General features: G+C 49.1%; 1 protein-coding gene across 6 annotated transcripts in view; it reads right to left on the bottom strand.

Moving 5' to 3' along the window:
* Positions 1-17,292, bottom strand: part of KAT7 (lysine acetyltransferase 7) — a 72,307-nt gene extending 55,015 nt beyond the window's left edge. For 5 of the 6 annotated variants that reach the window (XM_082271279.1, XM_082271281.1, XM_082271280.1 and 2 more), the window contains exons 1-2: positions 17,157-17,284; positions 6,614-6,761 (exon numbers count right to left, since the gene is read on the bottom strand). In XM_082271279.1, the coding sequence (XP_082127405.1) occupies positions 6,614-6,761; positions 17,157-17,279 (271 nt within the window). In that variant the 5' untranslated portion in view covers positions 17,280-17,284. Of the gene's footprint in view, positions 1-6,613; positions 6,762-10,787; positions 10,837-17,156 lie in introns of all 6 variants that reach the window. The other variant, XM_082271283.1, reaches the window with a different exon arrangement.
* Positions 17,293-22,296: the final 5,004 nt, after the last annotated feature.

The raw sequence follows: 22,296 nt of genomic DNA, 5'->3' as shown, positions 1-22,296 counted from the left end.
GTTAAGATGGAATTCCGAAACTCGTTTCGGCAGAAAAGAAGGATTAGGTCGCAAGACCACCTTATCCAAATGAACAACCAGGTACGGAGACTTGCAGGACAAAGCCGCCAGTTCCGACACTCTGCGAGCCGAAGTGATTGCCACCAAAAAGGCGACCTTTTTGGACAACAGAGACAACGAGATCTCCCTGATCTGTTCAAAAGGAGCACGTTGTAACACAGATAGAACTAGATTCAAGTCCCAGGGGGGCAAAGGATCCCTCCTAGGAGGAACCAGATGCCGCACACCCTGAATAAAAGTGCCAACCAAGGAGTTGGAAGCCACGGGACGTTGAAACAGAACGGCCAGCGCAGACACCTGACCCTTTATCGTGGCCAGCGCCAAACGCTGATCGACACCCGTCTGAAGGAAAGACAGCACACGGGAAACCGAGTACGTGCGGGGTGAAAACCCCCTGGACTCACACCAGGCAAAATAGGCCTTCCAAGTACGGTAATAAACCTTTCCCGAGGAAGACTTTCTCGCGTTGATCAAGGTATGAACGACCTCTGGAGAGAGACCCTTCACCTTCAGGACCTCGGTCTCAACAGCCAGGCCGTCAAAGCCAGCGACTTGAAAGCAGGATGGTAAATCGGTCCTTGAGACAGTAGATCGTCTCGAAGAGGCAGACGCCAGGGGGCGTCGACCGCCAGATTCACGAGGTCTGCGTACCAGGACCGGCGAGGCCAGTCCGGTGCCACAAGAATCACCGTGCTGCGTTCCGAGTGTAACCTGCGAAGGAACCTGGACAGCAACTGAATCGGTGGAAAAGCGTACATCAGCCTGTACTGATGCCACGGGGCCACTAACGCGTCCGACGCGTCTGCCCGAGGGTCGCGCGTCCTTGCCACGAACCTCTTCACCTTGTAGTTGAGGCGAGACGCGAACAGGTCCACATCTGGAAGACCCCACTTCGCGCACAACATCTGGAAGACAGCCGGATGGAGAGACCATTCCCCCTGATCCAGGGTCTGGCGACTCAGATAGTCCGCCTGCCAGTTCTCCACTCCCGGAATGTGAACCGCCGTTATCGCCGGGACATGAGTCTCGGCCCAAGACAGAATGTCGGCCACTTCTCGAGCCGCTCGGGCACTCCTGGTGCCCCCTTGGTGGTTGATGTGGGCCACCGCCGTGGCATTGTCCGTCTGCACCCGAACCGGGCAGCCCTGCAGCCGGTCCGTCCAGCGATGAAGACAGAGCCTTATTGCACGTAATTCCAGAATGTTGATCGGGAGGGAAGACTCCCCCTCCGACCAGGTCCCCTGGGCGGACAGAACGCCCAGAACACCACCCCAGCCCGACAGGCTGGCATCCGTAGTGATTATCGTCCACGAGATCGGACGAAACAACTTGCCCCCGGACACCAACGGGGACTGTAGCCACCACAGAAGGTTTTCCCTGGTGCGATGACTCAACGAGATCTGAAGATCCAGAGATTGAGGTCGCCCGTCCCACTTGGACAGGATCTCCGCCTGGAGACCCCGCGCGTGAAACTGAGCGAAAGGAATCGCCTCGAAGGCCGAGACCATCAATCCCAGACATCTCATACACGTCCGCAGAGACGAGTGTGGAACGTCCCTGAGGGACCTGACTTCCTCCTGAAGAGTCCTGAGTTTGTCTTCCGGCAGGAAGACCTTCGCCTGCACCGAGTCCAGTATCATTCCCAGATAGGGAAGACGAACCGACGGACTCAGTGTCGACTTTGGAACATTTATCGTCCAACCGAACTCCTGCAGAGTTTGCATTGTGACAGACAGGTCCTTCTCCAGACCCTGACTGGTCGCAGACCGAATCAGAATGTCGTCCAGATACCCCAGGACAGAAATGCCCTGGGCCCTCAATAATGCCAGAACCGGTGCAAGCACCTTGGTGAAGACCCGCGGAGCCGAGGCGAGCCCAAAGGGCAACGCCACGAACTGGTAGTGATCCTCCGCAATGGCAAATCGAAGGTATCTCTGATGCCCCTCGAATATGGGGATGTGAAGGTACGCATCCTTCAAATCGATGGAGGCCATGAATTCCCCCGGAACCAAGGCAGCCACCACCGAGCGCAGGGATTCCATGCGGAACTTGCGAACCCGCACAGAGCGGTTCAGAGCCTTCAAGTCCAGAATCGGACGAACCTTGCCCTCCTTCCTGGGCACGGTGAACAGATTGGAATAAAACCCCCGAAATCTGTCCCGATGAGACACCGGAACCACCACACCCTGAGCCCTCAGGTCCCGCACCGCCAGGTGCAGATCCCGCAGGCGCTCTGGAGACAGTTGTAGATTTGAGGGAAAAAATCTGCTCTCCGGCCGAGAGAGAAACTCGATCTTGTAACCAGATCGAACGATTTCCAGAACCCATCTGTCCCGCACACGGGCCAACCAGGGCTGAAGAAAACCGAGCAAGCGTCCCCCCACCCCAAAACTGGGTGAGGGCGCCCCTTCAGGCCGAACTGTTATGGGCCGCAGGTCCGGATTGGCCGGACTTCTGTTTCCCAGACCAGGGCTTCTTCTGAGAGCCTTGGCCTTTGAACGGTTTGCCCTTGTAGTGCGGCCGAAAGGCACGAAAGGACCCCTGAGGGGGCCGAAAATTCGCATGCTTCTTCCCAGAAGCCCCCTTAGCCTTGGGGAAATGGGGCAAGAGAGTGCTCTTACCCCCGGTGATCCCCTTAATCAATACATCCAGGGATTCCCCAAAAAGGCGAGACCCATCATAAGGCAGATTGGCTAAGGTTTTACGTGAAGATCGGTCCACCGACCAACATTTCAACCAAACCAGGCGGCGAGACAACACCGCCACGCTATGCACACGTGCAGCCAACGGAATCAGGTCCAGGTCCGCATCACACAGATACATGACACCCTGGTGGATCTGATTCACCATATCCAGGGTCGCCGCCGAGGCCGAATCGGCCACTAGGACGCGCCTAAGCATCTGCGTCCAACTTGCGATCGCCTGGGCCGCCATGAGAGAAGCAAACAGAGCCTTAAGCATAGAACCCGTAACAGAATAAGTATGACGGGCAAGAGACTCCAGTCTCCTATCCGTGGCATCACGGAAAACAGGGGAACCCTCTGCAGGAATCGCAGTGGCTTTGTTCAAAACCGCAATTGCATGATCCACTGGCGGAGGCACACACCACCGTTCATCAGTGGCAGGCGAGAAAGGATAACGCAGCTTGAATTTACTTGGTACCGCAAAAGGTTTGCGCAGATCGCGCCATTGATCCTTAACAGCGCGCTGAAAATCAGCATTGCAGGGAAAAACCTGCGGCGTCCTGCGTTTTCTCTGCGTCCCATAAGCCGCCAAGGCAGCGGGGGGACACACTTCGTCCTGCAAACGCAGCGTTTGCTTAATGGAAGCAATCAACTCATCCATGATTGCAAGCTCTTCAGGCGAGCCAGGGGGAGAATTATCGACCCCCTCAACTTCAGCCTCCACCTCAGACCCCACTAGATCAAGAGAGGAGCGGGACCCCGATAAGGGGGTCCCTGCCAGAACAGCCCCATCACCTTCACCCTCAGAATCAGAGGACAGAGCAACTCTGGGCCGTTTAGTAGATTGAGCAGCCACCAGCATTTGCACCTGGGCAGCAAGGCCAGCCACAATAGTGGCTAAATCCCCCCCTGGGGGGGAAACAGCGGTCCCCTGGCTTTCCACCAATACTGTGGGAAACTTGCCCTCCTGAGAATCCATTGCCCCTGTATGCCAGACAACCAAGGGTTAACTGCCCCCTTTCAGCAAGCGCGGCAAGCGCAGCCCACCGCACCACACTCAGGCACAATGAGACCCCCACAGGGAATATACAGACTGAATACAGGCAATGGAAAACAGGAATAGAAGGATAAAACCTGAGGAGACCCCGCTGCTGCTGCTGCCTCGATCGGTGTTCCAGGAAAGAGGAAGTGATGCTGCCAGGGCGCTCTATGTAAGCCTATGGAGGCTACAAGAAAATGGCCGCCGTGCATGTAAACCATGCGGCCGGAGCGGGCGCCGGTAAAATGGCGTCGTTTGGCGCCGAAATCGCCGCTCCAAAGTGCATAAAAACACACACAATTTTATCCCATTATATGGATACATGTTAGATCGCCGCAGCGATCGCTGTATATGCCCCAACATGCCATTAAAAACATGCCCCACAGCACACAGCTTCCCACACTGCCCAGCCTGACACACACAGTGTCACACAGCTCCCCCCCCCCCCCTTGCAGCCCACAGCATGCAGCCGAGAGATAGGGAGACAAGCAGTGTGAATAAAGGCAGGTTACACAGTCCCAGACTGAGACCCCCCCCAGACAGACAGGTCCCCACATAGATACACTTACCTCACATGGCGTGGGGAACCCGCACAGGCGAACAAGCCGCTGCACATGAGGCAGGGAGAGTCGCAATTCAAGACGCACACAATGGCGGTTAAGAAACCGCACAGCGTCCGGTGAGGTAGCCACCTCACCAATCATCCCTGCACCGAACAGGGATGGGTCGTTCACTGTGCCAGGAGCGTTACCTGGCTGAACGCTCGATGGCAGACTGGGAAGCCACTGACCCACGACCTGCGATCAGGGGGATCAGCCCGAGACCCAGTCCGCATGATCCTCTTCGTCCGAAGAACTAACTAATGCTGACAAAAATAACAGCTAAGTAAAGGTAGAGAGAAAACTCAAACAAAATATTAAAAAGAAGAAAGAGTCTGGGACAAAAAGTCCCAGCACAGAGAGAGCCAGCCACTCCTGACAAGCTAGACATTAAAACTGAGATATGGTTGCAGGAAGTAGGAGGGTATTGACTGAGGGGACCACCCCTTGAGGGTGGGATATGTTAAAGCTTTATTGTTAACATATTCTGTTGCCTAGCTACTCCTTCGGAGCAAAGTCTAATACCCCATATGTGACGAATATGAAGAGGCGGCGACTGTCGGAGGACGTAAGAGAAACATGACCGCCTCCAGGACGGCGACAACTAGTCCACCAGTTATAGCATCTACCAAAGTGTAAAGGCTGCCTGTGTTCTGTGAACACACCAAGCGGTCGAAATCTCCAATGATTCCTGGTGTACAGTCACCAGAAATAACATTGTTGCAGTTCTCGGCAGAACACTGACACTCCTGGCTCCACTTGCTATGGGGGCACTCTTGTGTGCTCGCTTCTGAGCCCTGCTGTGTATGTCCATAAAACACACTGATGGCTCAGCCCCATTCCCTGCTCACTGCCTGTGATTGACAATTGCTCCTGCTGCTGTGCCTGAGCTAATAAGAAGGGAGAGAGCAACTGCTCTTGTGAAAGTCACTGGATTAACATGGACCTCAAGTAAGTATGAGGGGGGGGGGGGGCTGCAAACAGGTGAATGAATAATGGTAAAAAATCTTCAGCCTTTAGAACTACTTTCATTCTAATGCCTCGTACACACGCAACGATTGTTGGCCGTGAATTTTCTGCCAACGTCCGTTCGGCCGATTGTCGGCTTGTTAGTATGATGCTTCTGACAACCGACCGACTTTTCGGCCGAATAAAATCTGGTGTGCATGCTATAAAATTTTTGTTGGTCGTCACCACAACGGCCGATTTTTCGTCAGTCAGTACAGATTTCGGCAGACAAAAATCTGATGAGCAAGACTGGGCATGCTCAGAGAAGAAAAAAAAACACACGGAAAGTAAACCAGCACATGACATCACTTCTGAAGTTGGTTTTTGTTGGCCGAGAAAATTCGTGTGCAGTCTAGAGCACATTTCAACCAACACAACACTGGACAAAAGACGGCCGATCGGTCGGCCGATAATCGTTGCGTGTGTATGAGGCATAAGCCCCTGCTCACACCAGTGCAACCCGTCTTGCGATTTGACAGTTTCAAAACACATGACAAGTCACACCCCATTGCCAGCAATGGAAGCATTCACATCGCAGCAATTAGGAAAAAAATGTTCCAGCACTACTTTTTACCAATTTCATAGCAATTTGCATGAAATCAGCAGTACAAATCACACTGATGTGTGACTTAAATCGTGCTGAAGTTGCACGATTTCAAAGCCACACCAGTGTGGATCAGGGCTAAATTCCAAAGCAGTGTCAGACCAGTTCAGAGTCACTACAAGTGAATGAAACTTGTAGCAGCCCGCTAGAACCCCTAGCTGTCACGGGTTGGGGAGCAGGAGGAGAGGAGACAGGAGCTGGAACACGTTCCATCCTAAATACAGGAGGAATATGCAACATTTTCCAAAGCTGAACTTGTCCTTTTATAGAAGGGGCTGACAGCATTGACAAATGTTATCCATGCAGAAACTCAGATCAGCAGGATGTGTTATTTACACAAACTTACCTCACCCACTCCACTGAATGGAATTGTGTTTTTATTGCCCCAGCCCCCTAGGCCTAACATGGCTGCCTACGCAGTAAGACTAATAAGTTCATACACTAGATACCTATCTGCTTCTCTTGGCTTGGCTCTACATATCCACATCAAACATTCAAACACAGAAATGACATCATGTAAATAAGATAACTAAATTATATTTGCACTACACACACCTAGCAGAGCAAACCATTGCTACCTTCCTGCACAATTAATAATGTAATGTAAAGAGGATGTTACCTTGTGAGCTCTGGCTGAGTCTTGCAGTGGATCGTGTAATGCGTGCAGGTCCCCGGGAATTTCCATCGCTTTCAGAACTGTCTGTGTGCTCCATGTCTGTGGAGAAATCGGAATCTTCTGTCCCGTCCGAACTGCTTCCAGCATTCCTCTATGGAACACGCTGAGATTAGGAATGCTACTGCTAGTCACATTACTTATAATGAACTGAATGTGACCCCATCCAGTTAATGAGTAGATAATCACAAAGCAATACAAACCCACCCCTTCATCAGGAGGACCACATTACAAAACATGGTTCTTGTACAGCAACTCCAAAAGCAAAAGGTTTGTGCATCTTTTTAAACAAGGAATTCAATCTTTTCTCTCGTGTAAGCTGTACCTCAGCAATGCTACAGAACATCTTGTAAACACTAGCCTGAGAAGCGGTGTACACAGCAAACATTTGAAAAAGTTTTAGCAAGTTTCAAGCCGCTAAATTAATGCTCGACTCCGTGAACTGATCAACTAGAGATGCACCGAAATATCGGCTGAAAATGGTGTTATTTGCATTTTGCAGATAAGAGAAAAGGGTGCCGATAATGGCACCGAAAACGCACGTGATTTTGCGCTGATTTTACTGTGCTTATGGTTTATTTTTCATAGGTCATATGGCTCAAAAACTGCATCAAAAACATAACGGGGTGTGTTATTGATGTTTTCAATGCATTCAACAGGGAGGTGCGTTTATTGAACAGACCAAAAATGCAGAAAGCAAGATTTTTAACACTATGACTGAAGCGCAACGGGCCAGTGTGAAGACATACATAACATTTAAAGGGATACATTATTCTTTAGCTTTTCTTGTGCTAAAAGGTGCTAATAATGTCAAACTCATTCATTTAAATTCATGATATTAGTTAAAAAGTCAAATAGAATACAATTATAAAAAAATAAAAAGTATTTTTAAAAACTGTCATATTTGGTATTTGGCCAAGTGCATCCTGCATTTTCGGTACCAAAATGCCCATTCGGTGCACCTCTATGATCAACTACCCAGTTCCCTCCACCCCCTTACTGCATGGGTAAAATGTTAAAGCTTAACTCTAGGTATAAGTTATACTGCATAGTTACAGTGTTCCATCTTGGATCAACGTAAAGCATGTATATGCCATACTCAATGGACCAATGTGGAAACTGTAGAGACTGTTACAGCGATGTCACGATTTTCAAGGTTCCATGCTGGGTGGCTGCCCTTCTGTGCTGCATGGCCAACACAGAGGGTCCCTAACTCAGCAAGGTCGCCATTCACAGAATGCCTCACATGCCGACTGGTCGCTCAGGCCTCCCGGTGGGACAGGAGACCTGGGTGGAGCGGCGGGCTCGTCTCTTCCCGCTGCTTGTAATAACAACCGAGCGGCTGCGCTGCCGCATCAGTTATTTCAAGAAAGCAGACTGTGGGCTATAAAAAACAATACTGGGGTGATGTCTGTAGCTGCAGGCATCACTCCGGTACAACCACTTGAAGCAATATTGGTCATATTGGCAAGTCTGTGGCCGATACTTTAAAAAAAAAAAATTAAAAAAAAAGTGAATATTGTTCTCTGATAATCAGCCCCACTGATAATCGGTCGATCCCTAGTACTTGCATTATTCCTCGCTCCTGCACTTACCTCTACTCCCTCTGCTTCACGTTGCGGAAGATACAATGTCATCTTGCAGTGTTTTTGAGGTCAATGTGCAACTGCCTGCCAGAACGTCCTATAGAAAAGGCTTTGCTGGACAAGAAGCAAACCCAGGTCACAGGACTTCACCACTAGATACTGCCATTCATCTGGGCTGAATGACAGCCAGAAACTATCAACTCATTTCCTGTGAGCCCAGAACCCAACCTTCCCATCATGGCTGCCCGGGCTCGCAATAGAAAGCAGCATTAAGGCCCTGTTCACAAGGAAAAGGTGTGACTTTTTTTTATTTTTTTAATACCTTTGTGACCAAAGGAAAAGTGTCTAAATGCCTAACCTAATAGCTATAACTGATTTGTTTATATACTTTTTCCTTTTGCAAGCCTTTATTAAAAATGTATTCATTCTTTTTGAGCTGTGTTTCATTTTAACAGGCAAAGCCAGCAGTCAATGTACCTCCCTCTGTCTAAAGTATGACAGCTGAGCCAGTGGGGTTAGCAAAAAATAAAGGCTGTTTCAGAACTAGGAGCCCACATGGCCACACCAGTGATTCACAGATCCCTGTAAAATGAATGAACTACAAGTACCGTCAGTCTTTGCGGCTGTTGGCTTGTAGTTCTCAATGAACTACCATGGCGCTGTTGAGAGCTTTTGTAGTTCATTGAGTCTTCCCATCTTTGGAAGTAAGATGTACAGACAGCTTACCCTGACAGTCTGAAGGAGTCCTGCATGGCACTCACGATGTGCTAATTGTGGGTGCAATGCTTCCAAGGCTACTACAAAAAAAAAAAAAAAAAGTAAATGCATATTTAAAAAAATTTGCATTTATCTTTTTTTTTCCCTTTTCCTTTAAAAATTGAACCAATCTTTTAAAGGAAAGCTGGCACTTCTATTGGGATCCATGTTCAATGCTGCCAGGATGTAGCTAAAGACTGCTACAGAGCCTCAAGAAAGCAGTTTAAAGTTTTAAAAGACTTGCTGTACACACCACTCTTTAGACAAGCAGTTACAAGATGAAGCCTTTGTTAACTTGGACTTAAGAAAAACATACAACGGGTCCTGTAAATACTTTGTCTTAACTTAGACCTTTTATAAGAAAACTTACCTCTCCTGTTAACTTCAACCTCATTGTAGAGCAACAAACGTCAGTTCACATCACTACAGCCAATGGTTACTTGTGTGGTCAGTAAATTTAAGAGAGGCCTGGCAGCAATGAAGGCACCAACAATACTGGATATATTTTAGAGCACAAACATCTTTTAAAGCAGAACTTCATGCAAACTGCTAAATTTGCATTTTAAATTCTGTAGCTTTGCACAGCTTGTGATTAAGGCCCTTTTCGAACGAGGCAGATTCTGTTCCGATCAGCAGGGGGATCAGCTCACAGATCCCCTGCTGATTGGAGCAGAGTGGGCAGGTGACACATCCGTGTCTGCTCAGTTTCTGCAGAGCAGACATTGACAGAGCCCGCTCTATGGGCAGCCAGGTGTAAGTTGACTCTGCTGTTTACACCCAACTTCCATTCGATCCAATCTGCCTAAATGGAAGAGAATGGATCCCCTTCCATTTTTTTTTTTTTTAACAGACCAGATTTGATCCAGAGGTAGGCAGTTGTTAATGGACACAAGACTATTTACACCCTCCTGTCCAGAAGGAAGCCTGGACCTTCTGTTCAGGAGCGCTCGGAAACCTGACCGGTGGTTGCGATCAGCTCTCCCGTGTAAAAAGGGGCTTACGGCTTCATTTGCACTGTCAAGCCCCACTCCCAGCAGCCTGTCAAGCTCTAGAACATTGACAGCTGTTGCAGCTGGGCAGTGAACCTAGCATTATGTACATTTAGGGCAGTATGCATCCAGGGGCGAGTGCACAGAACGTAAGCTGCCTGCATTTTGGGATTCCATTCCTGGATGCATACTGCCCTAAAAAGAAGTACGACTGAGCGCACCATCCAGCCATCAGACTCTTAGGCTGCATTCACACTGGCGATTAGGGCGAATGCAAACAGGGGCAGGAGGAATCCGATTCCTGCTGTGGCTCTCAGCCCCATTCACTATAAAGACAGGTCACTGGCTGCCAGAGCTATATGTGGCTCTCTGCACAGCCAGCGATTACCTGCGGGGCTTACTGCTGGATTCACTTTGAGAATTTCAGCCAATTCAGCAGGAATCAGCTGAAATTTGAACAGTCTATGGCCAGCATAAGAAAGTAGTTTGCCATCTGCCTGGCTATATAGAGCAGCTCATGTAAACCACAAAACTAGCTATGCAGAACTGTAACTAGCAAAAAGCATCCTCTACCTTTCACTTAACACGGGCTTCTTTTCCATTGTGATAAGCCATTTAACCCAGTTCTGCTTTAAGGCTCTGCTGCTCATAATGCAAGTCTGGTACCAATTTCTCAACAGTAAATTCCTATCACATGCTTCATTTCTTCTGACATCAAGCTGACCTTGTAACCTTACTATAGTATGCTAACAAAATGCCTGAAACTGTACATTATGCACTTCCACTTACATGAATCAGACCTGCAACATCTCTATCTCCTTGCAACACCTTCTGGCTCCTAAATATTTATGAGGAACAATAAAATAATTAGTAACCAGGTATGTACGGTGAGAAAATAAATAAATAAAATAAAAATACACACTGACTATACCTGAGCTAAATTTCATACATCTAGCCAATTACACAATCTGAAACGTAAACCTTAATGAACACAAAACCATAAGTGGACGCTGGTAGGCATTGCCCCGAAGGGTCCCCATGTTCTGATGACAATAGGTGGAATGCATTGGGGAGGTTTCCATTTACTTCCTGTCCTTTGGCTGACAACAAGAGGTGAGAGTATGATGGTACAGACAGTAATAAAATACCTGACGGTGGTTGTGAACTTTTCCCGCTATATCAAAAACAAAGTTTAGGTTGTATGTACATGTGTTTTGAAGTATAATTAGATAACTATAACTACACAATGTGCTAACTTTTTGGACATTGGTCAAATTACATGACAGATGGCATCCTATGGCAGTGGTCAAATTGATGCAATGCCAATTTTGCTGTGCCGCATCAATTTGAAAAAGTAGTTCCTGCACTACTTTTGGCAGTTTCGGGTGCAACTTCAATAGACATCGGTGCATGAAGCCGCACAGATGTCTTAAAAGTCGCACTGACATGCTGCTTTGAAATTGTACAAGCAGCACTCAATGTGAATGGGGGCTGAAGCTCATCAAGATGCGAACACGTCAGCTTTAAAAGCAAAAGCCTGTGCTGTAAACATTTAGGCTCCTTTCACACTATTCGTCCGTCGGACGGATGCCGTTTTTCTCAGCGGGGGATCGAGCAGCCGATCCCCCGCTGAGCAGGAGGATGACAGCTGTGTCTCCGCGCTGTGTGGGGAGACAGCTGTCAGTTCCCCATGCATCTCTATGGGGGAAATCGGATGGGAATGGACCGTCGGTCCGTTCTCATCCGATCCGCTGGACGGATGGAAAATAGGGTTTCCATCCGTCCAGATTTGACGGATCGGGTCGGATGTCAGCAGACATGTCTCCGCTGCCATCCGATGCCCCATAGGAATGCATGGGGGGGACCGTTCAGATCAGACAAAAAAAAAGGAACAGGCGGGAACGGTCTGCCTGTGTGAAAGGGGCCTTAGGGCAAAGAAACGGGTTTACTTTACATTCACTGCAGCAAATACTTACTTCCCCCAAAACACTCTGGTAAGCGTTTAGACCCAAAGTATATTCTCATGTATCAGACCTATGTAACAAAGATCTTAAGCCATAAACAACTACCTGAACCTTCTTAAACCCCAATTCCACTTTTTATTGAATCACTGCCCCATGCGTTTTAGAAATCAAGGAGCTTTGGCTGCAATACTCACCTCCTCTCTGACACCTGCTCTGTGGTCCAGCCTGGTCCTTTTCCAGGCCAGTGTTGATCAATCCACTCCCTGTGAGTGCATGGCTTCACTGCAGCACCCTGCACCCAAAGTACATTAATGCAGAGAAAAGCACCCAATGTCGATGACAAAAAATACCCTGGGCTTCACATGACCAGCCTGAACATTTCAGCAGTGAAGAGAATCCTCCTGCAAAACAATAAATTCCTGACATGCTGCTACATACAGTCTTAGGTTTATATATCTACAGTGTGAGATCTAAGGAGATTTGGGGAGGTCACTACTGTGCTGCTCACTCTTCACCTTGCTGGAGAAAAAGCTGTACCTGAGGAGATGGAGCGCAAGGATCGCCCCGTTTCATTCATTCTGTAGATCTGTGCCTCTCCTACCTCCCCGTCTGCTTTTTTAACATTACCCCACCAGTCATCGATGGGCAGCTCTGACATTAGGAAGCAAAGCCCCGATCCTCTACCAAGAAGGTCAATGCCACACCAAGCAGACGAAGACCTGGTACATCAGTAGTGAGAAAAGATTAGCTGCAGGGAGCCTACAAGCAACACTGACACCTGTGGGTATGGGCTTACAAAAAGGTCAGACCTGCTTGAAAGCAGACCCTCCTTCCAGCAATCTATTCCTACCAATCTTCTCTATCACAACTGCAATCTTTTTAATAGCATTTTTCTCTGCACTTCCTGGATTCCTACCCTTACTGCCTGCAGCCTCATTGGACTGTCTCCTCTTCCTGGTTCTTGCAGTCTGCCCCCAGATGATAAGCCATGGGGGTGCCGACTCCCCTATGATTGGCCACCTGCTTATCAGGAGGCTGTCTGAAAGGACAAAGAAAAACCAAGAAGAAATAGCTGGCTCCTGGTGACAGGTGACGTCACAGGTGTGCAGGAGATCACTACAGAACACTGCTGGATTTGCTGGGCTTGTGAATATGTGATCTGGCGAAAAATGTTGGGGAAAGGAGTGCTATACTACCTGCAGCCGTATAGAAAAATAAAGGCGGGTGGGATCCCCTCTCGCTCTGGGGCGACAACATATGACATCGCCCCTGTGTCACCATTATTGCACGCCCTCGATCTGGGTAAAGAGCCAATGACTCGGCTCTTAAACCATGTGATTGGCTGTGTCCACTGAGCCCAGCAGTGACATTAATCAATGCCCATTAGTGATGCCAGTCAGTGCTGCCTCATCAGTACACATCAGTGAAGGAGAAAAATTACTTATTTACAAAATTTACTGACAAACTAAGAAAAGCTTTCCTTCCTCCTCAAAATCTCTTTTTTTTTTGTTTTTTTAGCAAAAAAATAAAAAATCCAGCAGTGATTAAATACCACCAAATGAAAGCTCTATTTGTGGGAAGAAAATTATAAAAATTTTATTTGGATACAGTACTGCATGACTGCACAATTGTCATTCAAAGTGGGAGTTGAAAATTGGCCTGGACAGGAAGGGGGTGAAAGTGCCCAGTATTGAAGTGCTGAAAGTGTCACTAAAGGCCAGTCTCTTCTTAAGTTTTGGATAGAGTGAAGAAGGATAAGAACCCCTTCCAGTTTTTAAAGAGGAAGTAAACCCTCCTCTGTAACTTTTACCTATAGGTAAGCCTATAATAAGGCTTACCTATAGGTACTGTAAATATCTCCTAAACATGTACAGTTTAGGATATATTTACCTTACATGCAGCCAGTGACGTCACTGGCGCATGCGCTCTGAAGGAACGGCCGCTGGTCCCGTTCCTTCAGAGTCCCATGACCGTCGGCTCCCGCGCGTGGGAGTGACGTCACCGCGGCTCCGGCCAATCAGATGGCCAGATCCCGCGATCACCGGAAGACGGGCGACTGAACATGTCGTCCGTCATAGAGGTGAGCGGACGGCGCGGCGGGGGCTCGTTCTAAGGTAAGTATTGCATAATGAGCTAGTATACGATGCATACTAGCTCATTATGCGTTTCTCTTTCAGGGTGAAGACGAAAAAAAAAAAAATTTGAGTTTACAACCTCTTTAATGCTGCCTGTGCCCCTGTAAGCATAGGTTCACACTCAAATTTGGTGTGGGAAACCCATGGTTCGTCCATGCTTCCTGCGCTACATTTTAATCGCACTGCCCACGGGGCTCTGCAGCAGTTGTCAGTGCAATCTTAACACCGCAAACGCGGTGCGTTTGCCTGTACTGGATCGCATGGTACAAAAGGACCACAGGATCCAGTTGTAGTGAGGTTCCAAATTTAGTGCATGCACAACTTTGGTGCGATCTGAACCCATTTAAATCTTTAATCTGGTTACAACCCATCCCACTCAGCAAGTTTCTTCCTTTTTGGGGGCACTCATGTGTGCTTGCTCCTGAGCCAGCTCTTACCATCCATAAGACACAGAGAGAGTGGCTCAGCCCTGCCCCACTGGCTGTGATTGACAGCAGTGGGAGCCAATAGCATCTCAGCCAATAAGGAGGGAGAGACCCAGGTCTCATGCACATCACTGGATGGAGATTTAGGCTTAGGTAAGTATTAGGGGGGGGGGGAAGCTGCACACTGAAGGTTTTTTACCTTTATACATAGATAAAAAAAACTTTCAGCCTTTACAACCACTTTAAGCCCTGGTTCCCCCAGCGTGACTTTGAAATCATGCATTGCTACTACAGCACAGATCAGTGATCGATTTGCACCTGCGATTTCATTGTGGCTTGTGACTTCGTTTAACAGAAGTCTATGCAAGTTGCATTGAAATCAGAAAAAAAAAAAAAGTAATGCAGGAACCTTTCCTGAGTCGCTGTGACATGAGTTGTAGCAATTTGAATGGTTCCATTGGGTAGGACTTATGTGATATAGAACTGTCAAATTGCATGAGAATTTGCACCGATGTAAACGACGTCTAAAAGGAGAAATAGGGCCAAAGCTCTTTTGCTCCCACTTCTCCAGTAGATCAGAGGAGTGCACTTCGGTCTGCACTCCTGCGACTGGCATTCAGCTGGCAGTGGACATCACTCTGCTGGTCCAGACTATGGAGAGATCCCATCTTTAAAGCGGAGTTCCAGCCTGGGAAAAAAATAAAGTCAGCAGCTACAAATACTGTAGCTGCTGACTTTTAAAATAAGGACGCTTACCTGTCCAGGGAGGGGGTAAAGTCGGTGCCCCTAGCCGATCCATCCATTGACTTCAGGTGCAGGCATTGCTAGTAAGGGAAACCAGCAGTGAAGTCTTCACGGCCAGTTTCCTGCTGCGCATGCGCAAGTCGCTTTCTGACTAGTCCCAGAAGGCGGGGGAGGGGGGAGAAGGGCACGATCCGATCGCAGAAATGAGATGCGTCACCACGGCGGTGCTAAAGAGGAAGAAAACAGATTACCCCATGGAAACCAGGTAAATCAACCAAAAAGAAAAAAAAAAAAAGTCCGATGTAGTTTAACTTGCTTCTACAAAGCAGATGGTGCAAACATGGCAATGTGGGTGGAACTCAGCTTTAAAGCAGTTGTATCCCCGGTGTAAAAAAACAACTCTGCAGGACAATAGGCATTATGAAATACTTACCTTAGAACGTAGCCCAGACACCGCTGAAGGAACTGACATGTTCCCTCAGCTTCTCATCCGGGTTCGGTGGCTCCGGTGCTGTGAGTGACCTAAGCCGTGATGACACCACTCCCGTGCATGCGCAACAGGAGTTCACTTTCCAGCAAGGGGCTCTGAAGGCCCGGCAAGATACGCCGGACCTTCAGAGCGCATGTGCCGCTGCATGCAGGGTGAATACCTTATTATAGGCTTACCTGTAGGTAAAAAGCACAGTATACTACCGCTTTAATGTCAGGATCCACCCAAATGCCTGGACCGGCCCCTGCCTCAGCCTCTTAGGGATTCACTGAGAGCCTGAGCCAGCCGATCCCACCCCCACCCGAAAAGCCTGGTGCTCTGGCAAGCTCTGGAGGGGGGAAGAGCTGGCGACTGACAGTCCTGGATCTCTGCGCACCAAAGCCCTGAGAACTGCTGTTCGATCAGTTTTCAGCGTTGAGGCAGCAGGCGACAGACTAATGCTGCATCAACCTAAGTACAAAGGTTCAATTAGTATTAAAATTCTCACACTACCCATAACTATTGCTCAATACAACCCCAACTGTATCAATCCACATATTGATACTTTATATAAAACTAAACATGATTGCTTCAGAAGTGATCAATAGCCAATGATCAGCTGAACATGCCAGCCATGTCTCAATCCCAAAGAGCACCAATGATCAGAAGATAAAAGAAGACTGCTTCACTGAATGACCTGAGCATGGCATGCATCACACTGGAGCAGGTCTCAGGCCTGATATACAGGGACAGGAAGAGAATGAGCAGGCATGGAGCTGCCACACACAGAAGGGCTGGGGCAGGCACACGCCCCCTGTAGCCCTGTACACAGTGCAGCACTCTTTGTACACCAGCCCCATGTGATATCTGATACTTTTACAATCCGTTTGTTATTGCCACGCCTTTCTGGGATCTCATTGGTGCAATAATTACCAGGGGCAGCTCGCTGCCAATCAAATCCAGTCATCCAGCTAACGTACAGGGACACTGTCCAATAACATCCACTGAACTAACGAAGCCACCAATCCGGTGAAGCGAGGCGTGGCCAAGCCTCTTGTTGCCTATCAATGAGAGCGCGACCATACACAAGGCGCCAGCTGTGAATGACAACACGTGCAGCCTATCAGAGAGAGCACCGCCAGGCCAGGCACCAATGGCCGCGCAACCCTGCCAACCAGCGAACCAATAAGCATGTATCACGAGCTAACCGACACACAGGCCTGCTTTACGTTGCGTCCCTGCCGTCCAACCTGCTGCAGGATAATGTAGAAATAAGCCGCTCCTAGCTGCGGCAGCTCGCAGGCCCCGGACTGTGGTGGACGGTCACCGCTCCCTATCGGAAAGGGCCAGGCATACGCGCCTTCTGGCACCGCGACCCGCCATTAGCCGCCCCTGTTCCGTTCTTGGCTCCCCTCACTTACTTTCCTCCGGGGCATCGCTTTGCCCTCTTGCTTTCCGCCGAGCTCTGCTCCCCGGTCGCAGGGCTGACTCAGCACGGGAATCCGTCCGGCGCTGTCCCCGGGTAACGGGGGACTAGCGCGCATGAGCGGCCCCGCCCCTTCCTCCTCTTCGGCTTTGGCGGGAGGAGAACCTGTGACTGAAACAAGGGGGGAGGGGATGACCAATGACAGAAACACTCAGGAGGCGAGCAATGACCCTCCACACCAATGTCACCCATTATAACCAATAAGTAATGGGCGCAGACACTGGGCCAAGGCTGCCCACACACACATACCAATGACAGGAACCCTGAGGAGGCGAGCAATGACCCTCCACACCAATGTCACTTTATAACCAATAAGTAATGGCTGCAGACACCGGACCAAGGCTGCCCACACACATACCAATAACAGAAACCCTGAGGAGGCGAGCAATGACCCTCCACACCAATGTCACCCATTATAACCAATAAGTAATGGCCACAGACACCAAGCCAAGGCTGCCCACACACATACCAATAACAGAAACCCTGAGGAGGCGAGCAATGACCCTCCACACCAATGTCACCCATTATAACCAATAAGTAATGGCTGCAGACACCGGACCAAGGCTGCCCACACACATACCAATGACAGAAACCGAGGAGGCAAGCAATGACCCTCCACACCAATGTCACCCATTATAACCAATAAGTAATGGCTGCAGACACCGGACCAAGGCTGCCCACACACATACCAATGACAGAAACCGAGGAGGCAAGCAATGACCCTCCACACCAATGTCACCCATTATAACCAATAAGTAATGGCCGCAGACACCGGGCTAAGGCTGCCCACACACATACCAATAACAGAAACCCTGAGGAGGCGAGCAATGACCCTCCACACCAATGTCACTTTATAACCAATAAGTAATGGCTGCAGACACCGGACCAAGGCTGCCCACACGCATACCAATGACAGAAACCCTGAGGAGACAACGAGCAATGACCCTCCACACCAATGTCACCCATTATAACCAATAAGTAATCTCCGCAGACACCGAGCCAAGGCTGCCCACACACATACCAATGACAGGAACCCTGAGGAGGCGAGCAATGACCCTCCACACCAATGTCACCCATTATAACCAATAAGTAATGGCCACAGACACCAAGCCAAGGCTGCCCACACACATACCAATAACAGAAACCCTGAGGAGGCGAGCAATGACCCTCCACACCAATGTCACCCATTATAACCAATAAGTAATGGCTGCAGACACCGGACCAAGGCTGCCCACACACATACCAATGACAGAAACCCTGAGGAGGCAAGCAATGACCCTCCACACCAATGTCACCCATTATAACCAATAAGTAATGGCCGCAGACACCGGGCTAAGGCTGCCCACACACATACCAATAACAGAAACCCTGAGGAGGCGAGCAATGACCCTCCACACCAATGTCACTTTATAACCAATAAGTAATGGCTGCAGACACCGGACCAAGGCTGCCCACACGCATACCAATGACAGAAACCCTGAGGAGACAACGAGCAATGACCCTCCACACCAATGTCACCCATTATAACCAATAAGTAATCTCCGCAGACACCGAGCCAAGGCTGCCCACACACATACCAATGACAGGAACCCTGAGGAGGCGAGCAATGACCCTCCACACCAATGTCACCCATTATAACCAATAAGTAATGGCCACAGACACCAAGCCAAGGCTGCCCACACACATACCAATAACAGAAACCCTGAGGAGGCGAGCAATGACCCTCCACACCAATGTCACCCATTATAACCAATAAGTAATGGCTGCAGACACCGGACCAAGGCTGCCCACACACATACCAATGACAGAAACCCTGAGGAGGCAAGCAATGACCCTCCACACCAATGTCACCCATTATAACCAATAAGTAATGGCCGCAGACACCGGGCTAAGGCTGCCCACACACATACCAATAACAGAAACCCTGAGGAGGCGAGCAATGACCCTCCACACCAATGTCACTTTATAACCAATAAGTAATGGCTGCAGACACCGGACCAAGGCTGCCCACACGCATACCAATGACAGAAACTCTGAGGAGACAACGAGCAATGACCCTCCACACCAATGTCACCCATTATAACCAATAAGTAATCTCCGCAGACACCGAGCCAAGGCTGCCCACACACATACCAATGACAGGAACCCTGAGGAGGCGAGCAATGACCCTCCACACCAATGTCACCCATTATAACCAATAAGTAATGGCCACAGACACCAAGCCAAGGCTGCCCACACACATACCAATAACAGAAACCCTGAGGAGGCGAGCAATGACCCTCCACACCAATGTCACCCATTATAACCAATAAGTAATGGCTGCAGACACCGGACCAAGGCTGCCCACACACATACCAATGACAGAAACCGAGGAGGCAAGCAATGACCCTCCACACCAATGTCACCCATTATAACCAATAAGTAATGGCCGCAGACACCGGGCTAAGGCTGCCCACACACATACCAATAACAGAAACCCTGAGGAGGCGAGCAATGACCCTCCACACCAATGTCACTTTATAACCAATAAGTAATGGCTGCAGACACCGGACCAAGGCTGCCCACACGCATACCAATGACAGAAACCCTGAGGAGGCGAGCAATGACCCTCCACACCAATGGCACCCATTATAACCAATAAGTAATGGCCGCACACACCGGGCCAAGGCTGCCCACATACATACCAATGACAGAAAATCCTGAGGAGACAACGAGCAATGACCCTCCACACCAATGTCACCCATTATAACCAATAAGTAATGGCCGCAGACACCGAGCCAAGGCTGCCCACACACATACCAATGACAGGAACCCTGAGGAGGCGAGCAATGACCCTCCACACCAATGTCACCCATTATAACCAATAAGTAATGGCCACAGACACCGGACCAAGGCTGCCCACACATATACCAATAACAGAAACCCTGAGGAGGCGAGCAATGACCCTCCACACCAATGTCACTTTATAACCAATAAGTAATGGCTGCAGACACCGGACCAAGGCTGCCCACACGCATACCAATGACAGAAACCCTGAGGAGGCGAGCAATGACCCTCCACACCAATGGCACCCATTATAACTAATAAGTAATGGCCGCAGACACCGGGCCAAGGCTGCCCACACACATACCAATGACAGAAACTCTGTGGACAGTGTCAGTAGAGCAGTGTATGGTGTCAGTAGGGCATAGGTTGATGTCAGTAGGGCAGTGGTTGATGTCAGTAGAGCAGAGGACGGTGTCAGTAGGGCACTGTATGGTGTCAGTAAGGCATAGGTTGGTATCAGTAGGGCAGTGTATGGTGTCAGTAGGGCAGTGTATGGTGTCAGTAAGGCATAGGTTGGTATCAGTAGGGCAGTGTATGGTGTCAGTAGAGCAGAGGTTGGCGTCAGTAGGGCAGTGGTTGGTGTCAGTAGAGCAGTGGACGGTAGAGCTGCACAATTCTGGATAAAATGAGAATCACAATTTTTTTGCTTAGAATAAAGATCACAATTCTCAGGGTAACATCATCTTTTACATTATACAAAAAAAAATTGGGCTAACTTTACTGTTTTTTTTTTTAATTAGTTAAAGTGTGTTTTTTCCCCAAAAACTGCGTTCGAAAGACTTCTGCGAAAATACAGTGTGACATAAAAGATTGCAACGATCGCCGTTTTATTCTCTAGGGTCTCTGCATAAAAAATATATATAATGTAATTGATAAGAGACTGATAGATACTGATTTTAACTTGTAAGTAAGGAGTGTCAGAAAAATGCTTCGTCTTTATGAGGTTAAACTGCCCTCATTCCTTTGATCTGAAAGAAGGAAATGATACATTGTACAACATTGTGTTTATAGTTATAGCAGCCTTACCAATGTTGATAAACATTTGCTGGAGGCTCTTTTTTTCTTGGACAGCTGTGAGTGAGCAGAGAACACTCATGTAAGAATCGAGGACATGCCATTTTAAGATCGTGAGGAGGGGAGGGGGTGAATCGAGATCGTGATTTTTAACAATTAACTGTGTAGCTCTACACTAAAGCAGTGGACGGTGTCAGTAGGGCAGAGGATGGAGTCAGTAGGGCAGTGGACTGTGTCAGTAGGGCAGTGTATGGTGTCAGTAGGGCAGTGGATGGTGTCAGTAGGGCAGTGTATGGTGTCAGTAGGGCAGTGGATGGTGTCAGTAGGGCAGTGTATGGTGTCAGTAGGGCAGTGGCTAGTGTCAGTAGGGCAGTGTATGGTGTCAGTAGGGCAGAGATTGGTGTCAGTAGGGCAGTGGACAGTGTCAGTAGGGCAGTGTATGGTGTTAGTAGGGCAGTGTATGGTGTCAGTAGGGCAGTGGACAGTGTCAGTAGGGCAGTGTATGGTGTCAGTAGGGCAGTGGACAGTGTCAGTAGGGCAGTGTATGGTGTCAGTAGGGCAGTGGACAGTGTCAGTAGGGCAGTGTATGGTGTCAGTAGGGCAGTGGCTAGTGTCAGTAGGGCAGTGTATGGTGTCAGTAGGGCAGTGGACGGTGTCAGTAGGGCAGTGTATGGTGTCAGTAGGGCAGTGGACAGTGTCAGTAGGGCAGTGTATGGTGTCAGTAGGGCAGTGTATGGTGTCAGTAGGGCAGAGATTGGTGTCAGTAGGGCAGTGGACAGTGTCAGTAGGGCAGTGTATGGTGTCAGTAGGGGATAGGTTGGTGTCAGTAGGGCAGTGTAGGGTGTCAGTAAGGCATAGGTTGGTGTCAGTAGGGAAGTGTATGGTGTCAGTAAGGCATAGGTTGGTGTCAGTAGGGCAGTGGACGGAGCCAGTATGGCAGGGGATGGTGATCAGGAGCCCGCCCCACCCCTTTCACTGGGTCTTTACAGCCTGGGGGGGCAGGAAGGACTGCCCGATCACATGACCTCTGTGATTGTTCATCACTGTGGTCACATGATCTGGAGTGGGTCCTGCCCCTTTCACTGGGTCTTTACAGCCTGGGGGGGGGAGGGCAGGAAGGACTGCCCGATCACATGACTGCTGTGATTGTCTGTCATGGTGGTCACATGATCGGGAGCCCGCCCCGCCCCTTTCACAGGATCTTTATGGCCTTTGAGGTGCAGAAAGAACTGCCC

Source organism: Pelophylax lessonae (assembly GCF_965119305.1).
Source record: "Pelophylax lessonae genome assembly, chromosome: 11".
Classification (NCBI taxonomy): Eukaryota; Metazoa; Chordata; class Amphibia; order Anura; family Ranidae; genus Pelophylax; species Pelophylax lessonae.
This window is presented reverse-complemented; position numbering and strand designations above follow the sequence as displayed.